Source organism: Maylandia zebra, linkage group LG3 (genome assembly GCF_041146795.1).
Source record: "Maylandia zebra isolate NMK-2024a linkage group LG3, Mzebra_GT3a, whole genome shotgun sequence".
In the NCBI taxonomy this organism is placed as follows: domain Eukaryota; kingdom Metazoa; phylum Chordata; class Actinopteri; order Cichliformes; family Cichlidae; genus Maylandia; species Maylandia zebra.
In genome coordinates this window covers 30,189,884-30,197,848 of record NC_135169.1, presented here as the reverse complement: position 1 = coordinate 30,197,848, position 7,965 = coordinate 30,189,884, and the positions used below count along the sequence as shown (strand labels likewise).

Below are 7,965 nucleotides of genomic sequence, written 5' to 3'. Positions count from 1 at the left end.
TGCACGACTACATCACCTGCTTCACTATTGTACACATCACCTGAAAATTGCAAATAACCCCTTGTTCTTCCTTCAAGCTTCGGAGTTCTGCGTTTGAGTCCTCTAGTGTTCCGTAACAATGTTTTTGTTATATGACCATATTTATATGTGCATTTATATGTGCACAATAGTTCTTTCGCACAGTTGGCCAAGTGTAGAAACACACTGTGAGGTAAGCTCATACTTAGTTTGCTGCTGAGAAACAAGTCCAACAGGTACAGAAACAAAATAAAAGGCGTAGTCACAACATTCACAGGATCTAAGTAATCGTGTGTCTCTCCGCTGATTTTGCTTTCTTCCAAAAACATGGAAGGTAAGTCACACTTAATACCATGTCTTCTGTTTTAATAAATAACATAAATGTGGGATCACAAAGGAAGAAACTTCTCTCCACCAAACCAAAATTTATTGGTTTAGTCAGTCAAGGTTATCTACTCCACTGAATACCTAAAGTAATTGTATAAATGTTACCTAATATATTGAAGGGTGTAATATTATAGCAGAAAATTACAGAGCATATGCTTTCAGCTACTTTCTACAGCTAAGTACTTACTGATTTGTAAGCCTTGGAACATTTTACTTTTACTTTAAACAAAGCAGACTGGACCATCATTTTTCAGTTAAAGCTTGTATATGTTGTCATAAAGGTTTTATTTCACTGTACTGTAAGTTTTTGATTATTTTGTTTTAGACAGTGTAATATATAAATAACAGACAATGAATCATTACTGTTTTATAGACTCAGCAAGAAGGATTGTGGTCCTGGGAAAAACTGGAGATGGAAAGAGTCTTACCAACATCCTGCGTGGAGAGCCTGCATTTAATATAGATCATTACGCCTCATCTGGAACAAGGGAATGCCAGTCAAAGATTATATCTATCAGTGGAAAAAACATATTATTTATTGACACTCCTGGATTTTTTGAAACAGACAGATCTGAGCAGGACATGAAGTCTGAAATAGTGAGGTGTATCACAGAATGTGCTCCTGGTCCTCATGCTTTTCTCATTGTGCTTAAAGTGGAGAAATACGCAGAGCATGAAAAGGGTGTGATAGACAAAATGAACCAGTGTTTCTCAGATGAAGCATTTAGATTTGCCACAGTACTCTTTACTCATGGTGACCAGCTTCCTGAGGGAATGAAGATCGAAGAGTTTGTTAAACAAAACAACAATCTGAGGGATCTGATCAAGAAGTGTGGGGATCGCTGCCACGTCATTGATAACAAATACTGGAAGAACAACCAGGGACATGAATACAGGAACAAGCAATACCAGCTGGCAGAATTACTCAAAAAGATTAACACAATTATTGATGCAAACAGAGGAGGCTACTTCACCAATGAGATGCTGCAAGAGGTGAAGAGAGATATACAACAAGAGGAAGCCTGCATCAAACGATCTTTTCCAGATATTACAAAAGAAGAAACTGCAACAAAGGCAAAAAATGCTGTGTTTGATATGCTGTTAAAAGCTGCAGGAGTTAAAACTGGAGCTCTACTGGGTTCATTCCTTGGAGGGGAGACAAAATTAATGAAAGAAGAAATAAGTGTAGGTTCAGCAGCAGCAGCAGCTGAAGTGAAAGGAATACTTCCAACAACTTGGGGTACCTTTTTTTCAATCAAACATTTCTTTCAGCCTCAAGTGTTTATCAGTGATATATGTGACAAAATTATATTCAGTAACCAAGATTTAAATACTCACACACACACACACACACACACACACACACACACACACACACACACACACACACACACACACACACACACACACACACATATTAAGGATAAAACTGTTGTCGGAACCATACTGAATTTCACCAGAGAAACACACACACACACACACATTTGAAGAGAGAGAGAGTATGCATAGTATGCAAACAGCTACCAAACATCCATCATAATTTGTCATACAATGAGAACAGGACAAATCAACAATTGACAATGACTAATTAATATTCACCACCTAACTGTAATGCCATTGTGATCAGATGTTTAAAAACAACAATCTAAGTTTTGAATTTGACACTGTGATGGTAAAAATTATTTCAGTAGTATCCAATCAAATCATGATGCCCTTAAACTGAAGGATTATTAAAAGCCATTATTAAAATAAAAAAATAAAAAAGAAACCTCAGCCTCTTGGGGGGACCTTCTGTTTGGTGTGGAGAAAAAAACAAAAACAAATCAAGCTCTGACTGATACCATTTTATTATTGTTATCAAGATTGGGGTGTACAGGTGAACCCAAATGCAGGACAAGGTGACTTAAATAAAAGCAAGCTTTAATATAACAGCCCAAAATAATAGAGGGTCCAAATGTATTTTTAAAAAAGTCCAGAAAGAAGAAGAAATAAACTAGATATTATATATAATATAACAGATATTATGAAGAAACTAGAAATTAATTAGTCAAATTATTTAACTCAGGGCAGGACATGAGGGAGTTTACACAAACAGTTTGAGAAAACTGGGGAGGAGATAGGAGTATTTAAACACTGAGGGCAGACTGGGGATGAGCAAGACAAACAACTGACATTTAATCATTACTGTCTTATAGTGCCACAAAGAAGGATTGTGCTCCTGGGAAAGTCTTCAGATGGAAAGAGCAGTACTGCCAACACCCTGTGTGGAGAGCCTGTGTTTGAAGTAACTCATACTGCCAGCTCTGGAACAAATGAATGTCAGTCAAAGTATATGAATATCAGTGGAAGATCCATATTGTGTATTGACACTCCTGGATTTTTTCACACAGACAGACCTGGGCACGAGATGGAGTCTGAAATATTGAGGTGTATCACAGAATGTGCTCCTGGTCCTCATGTTTTTCTCATTGTGCTTATGATTGGGAAATACACAGAGCATCAAAAGGGTGTGATAGACAAAATTAATCAATATTTCTCAGATGAAGTATTTAGATTTGCCACAGTACTCTTTACTCATGGTGACCAGCTTCCTGAGGGAATGAAGATCGAAGAGTTTGTGAATGAAAGTGAAGCTCTGAGCGATCTGATCAAGAAGTGTGGGAGCCGCTGCCACGTCATTGATAACAAATACTGGAAGAACAACCAGGGAGATGAATACAGGAACAACCAGTACCAGGTGGCAGAATTACTCAAAACCATTGACAAGATTATTGAGGCAAACAAAGGAGGCTGCTTCACCAATGAGATGCTGCAAAAAGTGAAGAGAGATATTCAACAAGAGGAAGGTCGCATCAAACAGTCATCTCCAGACTTAACAGAAGAGGAAACTGCAGCAAAGGAAAAACAATCTGTGTTTGACAATCTGAGGTTTAAAGCTGCAGGAGTTAGAGTAGGAGCTCTACTGGGTGCACTCCTTGGTGGAGCAATAAAAGAAGACAGCACTGGTTTAGCAGTAGGAGCAGCATTAGGAAAAGCAGCAGGAGTAGCTGCAGCAAAAATAATGTCAGACGCATCAACAGCATCTGGCTCATCTGTCACAGTTTGAACTGGGTCTGCAGAGCCAGCTGAGTAGCATCAAGGTTTGAAACAGGTGATAGAGCTTAGATACAAACTATAGCATTAAACCACATTTTTTGAATGTATGAAAGGGTTAGAAATTAAATCTCAGATTTTTTCCATCCTCTGTTAAGCTCTCAATAAAGTACCTTTAAAATCCACAGATGTACAGGATCAGCGTATATTGCTAGATAACTGGGCACAACTACTCACATTCACCTTTACAAGTTGCCATCAGAGAGTCATTATTAAATTTATAGAATGGGAAGTTTTGGAATCTTTTTGTTCATCGTGATTGGATTTCTGTATTTGCATGGCATAAAGTTTCTTAAGAGTTTTTGTTGAAGACTTAGTGTTAACATATAAATGAAGTAACGTATGCTTAATATAATGTGTGAATTTTCCCATTATGCTAATACAGTCTTTATGTTCCAGTTTATATTTCAAACTTTACCCATGAACATGTCCATTACTCCAGCTTAAAAACATTTCTATAATAGATCTATAACTGTCAAATAACTTTTGCTTCTGTTTTGTGACAGTTTCTTTGTTACAAATGTTCACTAATAAAACAGCTAATTTTATCACATGTAACCAAGTGTCTTGAATTTTTCTTGACATATTTCATTTATTAGCTGAATAGCCTCATGTTAATGATGAGCAGTAAGTAACAGATTCAGTTACTTACATTTCAATTAAATAATTCATTTGTTATTTTCTTTTAAAAACAGAAATCAGTTTAAGTCAACTTTACTGTAACCTCAGTTTAATGCTTTTAAGTGTTGCTCACGTTGCCAGACTACTATCAAAGTTTCACATATTGAAAAATGCAACAACAAATGAGACTAAATAAATCAAAACAAAATGCAGACTGTGGTATTCTAGGAGTATCAATCAAAACTTTGAAAAAAATATATATAGTTCACAAAACAAGAGAATCTATGCAGTCAGTAGCATTAAAGAAACGTGTGAAGGCCTATATAAAAATAATTCATAAACAGTGGTCCCTCGCTATATCGCAGTTCAGCTTGCGTCCTGATTGGCTGTAGACCATTGTCAATCAATCTCGTGCCGTGTCTCCTCTACAGTACACAATGTGTTGAGCTTCGATCACTAGCAGTGTGACTCTAAAGTGCTGTATTGTATGTTTGTAAGTTTTCTCCCCAACAAACACAACAATGTCGACAAAACATCGCCACCTGCGGGCGGACTTCTTTTTCTACAAGGTTTGAACTTTGAGAGTGTTTAAACAAGAGAGAAAAGTATGAAAATGTCCATGCCTGTCTGAGAAAAGTGTATAAAGTGTGTAGTGAGGGGTTTTAAAGCCTTACAATATCTGTAATAATTATAAATAATTTAATAATTATTTCACTTATCACGGGTTATTTTTATAACGTAACTCCTGTGATATACGAGGGACCACTGTAAAAGAAATAAATTCCACTTTCCTGAAGAATAGAAATAAAAATATTAAAACATCCCTAAGGGCAATGAAATACAGCTTAACTTTTTCTTTCTTCTTGCATCATGATCTTTTTGTGTGATGTAGTTATTTATTATCTTTATCTCTGCATTGCAGCACTTTGGATTATTATATGTAAATGTATGTACAGTGTGCGCAGTGTTTTGTTCGCTTCTTTTGGCTAAAACCCAGATAACAACTTAGACAGGTAGCAGAAGCGAAGCACAAGTCAAGTCACAGTACAAGAACAAAAGCAAACAACTCACTGCAGAGACACATCATGAGCCAGATTGTATTTTTGACACACTTTCCTCATCATGGAGGGGACAAGTAACTTTTAAATAGACATTACTCCAAAAATATGATTTTTTTGTCATTCAAAATCCTAAGCTGTGACCTGTTTTTTTAAATCAGCTGAGTTCATTTCAAGAGCTATTTCCTTATAAAAAAAATCTTGGTTCTCTAAGCTTTAATAATCTCATAAAAGCAAGATTTTTGGTTATTTAGGGTTGTTTGGTGACACATGGCTTGCAAAGTAGTACTGCATTAAGGTAGTTCATGATTTTCTTTTAATATCTCAAACATGTTTTAAATTTGGTTGTGTCACAAGAAATCCTTCATGTGTAGCTGTGGTTGGCAGAAAAGAAGTGGACCCAAATGCACAACTCAAATACAAAACATAAACTTAAGGCGACAGCTTTATTGCTGGGGAAAACTGTCCAAACATAAGCTAACAAAAAACAAAGTATAATGAAAACTAAAAACAAAAACACTGAAAAATGACAGCTCAAACACCAGGAAACAAGAAATGAGGAGCTAACGCTTGACCACTTTAACACAGACTCACACACAAGAGGAGGTACAATGCAAGAAAGGGCAACGGAAAACACAGGGTTTAAATATACAAGTCAGTAATGAGGAAATGGGAAACAGGAGCAAAACACAGCTGGGATTCATTAGACATAACGAGACAAGAGAAGGAAAACTAGACAGACTGACACAGGGCATGGGACTGTCAAAGTAAAACGAGAAATAACACGAACATCAAACCAGGTACACATGACATTATACAAGGAACACAAGGGAGGCATTCAGACAAAACCTAAAGGCTGGGAAATCACAGCGGTCCTAAAGAATAAGTAAGGAACATGAAAACATGACAAAAGACAAAACTATGAAAACCCCACAAAATCCCAGAACACTGAATAAACAAAACTTAAACACGGAGTCACCCGACTCCAGACCATGACAGAAATAAGTATTTTATTTAATAAAAGTAATCTAGAAACAATTAGGATTTACAATAAATCTATTTTGTAAAAACATACAAAATAGATTTATTGCATGACAATGTTCATGCAAAATTTTGCTGAGACAGGGCCATCCTTTATATATAATATGTCCACTATGTCCAAGACACACATTCTGAAGTTGCAGTAACATCAGAGGGAGCTTTTTTATTTCAAACCAAAATTTAAAAATGGGAAAATTGTGGGAAAGCATTAAAAAGAAATTATTCACATGTACATGTATATACATATTACCCACCCAGTTTAATAGTTTCCGATGATTAAGGACCGTTGAATGTGCTTAACATGCGTTTTGTTGACTACTGATTTCTTGTGTAAATTAGACACGGTGGTCTGACATGGGTTGATACATTTTTGATCTGAAATCTGATAATTGATCAGAGATGTCAGGAAGCAGATGAGTTAATCTGATTTTTTCATCTATTCATTTTTTCTTCCAGTGACAAAGACAAGGAGAATTGTCCTGCTGGGAAAAACTGGAACTGGGAAAAGCAGTCTGGCTAATACCATATTTGGCGAGACCAGATTGAAGATTAATCATTTTAATGACTCAAACGCATGTTTGTCTCAGAGCGAGACCAAGACTGTTGATGGAAGAAGCCTAACTTTAATCGACACTCCTGGTTTCTTTGACCCAAGCAGGTCTGAGAAGTTGGAGCATGAGATGTTGAGCTGTATTACAGAGTGTGCTCCGGGTCCTCATGCTTTTCTCATTGTGCTTAAAGCAGAGAAATTCACAGAGCACGAAAAGGCTGTCATCGCACAATTATGTGAGCATTTCTCTGAAGATGTTCTTAAATATGCTGCAGTGGTTTTTACTCATGGTGACCAGCTCCCTGAAGGAATGAAGATCAAGGATTTTGTTAATGAAAGTGAAGCTCTGAGTGATCTGGTGACGAAATGTGGGAGTCGGTGCCACGTCATTGACAATAAATACTGGAAGAACAACCAGGAAGATGAATATAGAAGCAACAAGTTCCAGGTGGCAGAGCTGCTCAATAGCATAGAAGATATAGTGACAGAAAACAATGGAGGATACTACACTAATGAAAAGCTCCAAACACTGGAGACAGAAATACAAAAAGAGGAAAATCGGGTTAGAAAGTCATCAGAAAATCTGTCACAGGAAGAGATTAGAAAGCAGGCTAAAGTTAACATCATTAAGAGACACATGGAAAATGCACAAAAATCATGGCTTAAACCTTTTGTGGGTGCGGCAATCATCACAGGATTATTTGCAACTGTATCAGCTTTGTTGATCAAATCGAAGTTTGGTAAAGTATTAACAGAAGTGCCAGCTTATGTGGTAGAACAAATACCAGAGAAAACCCCAATTCCAGTTAATCCAGTCCCTGTCCCTGTTCCATCTGTTCCATCTGTTCCATCTCTTCCTGTGTCATCTGAATCATTCCCCATTCCAGTCCCAGTACCTTCTGAAGAGGACGTTGTGGGGGGTTTTGAGACCATTTGGAATAGACTTCATGTTTTGTATGAGAGAATATTCAATCCCTGGAGTCCATTTGAATAAACACTGACGCACAGACAGATAATAAAACAGCTTAATCATCATATATTGTCCTTTAAATCTTACATAAAAATAGCATTAATCTGTGTGGCTAAACCATGAGATTAAAATACTTTTATTTTGGCCGATTTTGAATCTTCATGGAA

At 36.7% G+C, this 7,965-nt stretch overlaps 2 protein-coding genes across 2 annotated transcripts; both read left to right on the top strand.

Annotated features, from left to right (window-relative positions):
* Positions 1-269: 269 nt before the first annotated feature.
* LOC143416465 (GTPase IMAP family member 8-like) lies at positions 270-4,116 on the top strand. Its single transcript, XM_076881676.1, has 3 exons — positions 270-352; positions 779-1,645; positions 2,601-4,116. The coding sequence occupies exons 1-3, from the start codon at positions 346-348 to the stop codon at positions 3,509-3,511; spliced, it is 1,785 nt and encodes a 594-aa protein (XP_076737791.1). The 5' UTR covers positions 270-345; the 3' UTR covers positions 3,512-4,116.
* Positions 4,117-6,632: 2,516 nt separating this feature from the next.
* LOC143416713 (GTPase IMAP family member 7-like) lies at positions 6,633-7,731 on the top strand. The gene is made up of 3 exons (XM_076882197.1): positions 6,633-6,636; positions 6,735-7,563; positions 7,716-7,731. The coding sequence occupies exons 1-3, from the start codon at positions 6,633-6,635 to the stop codon at positions 7,729-7,731; spliced, it is 849 nt and encodes a 282-aa protein (XP_076738312.1).
* The last annotated feature ends 234 nt before the right edge of the window (positions 7,732-7,965 follow it).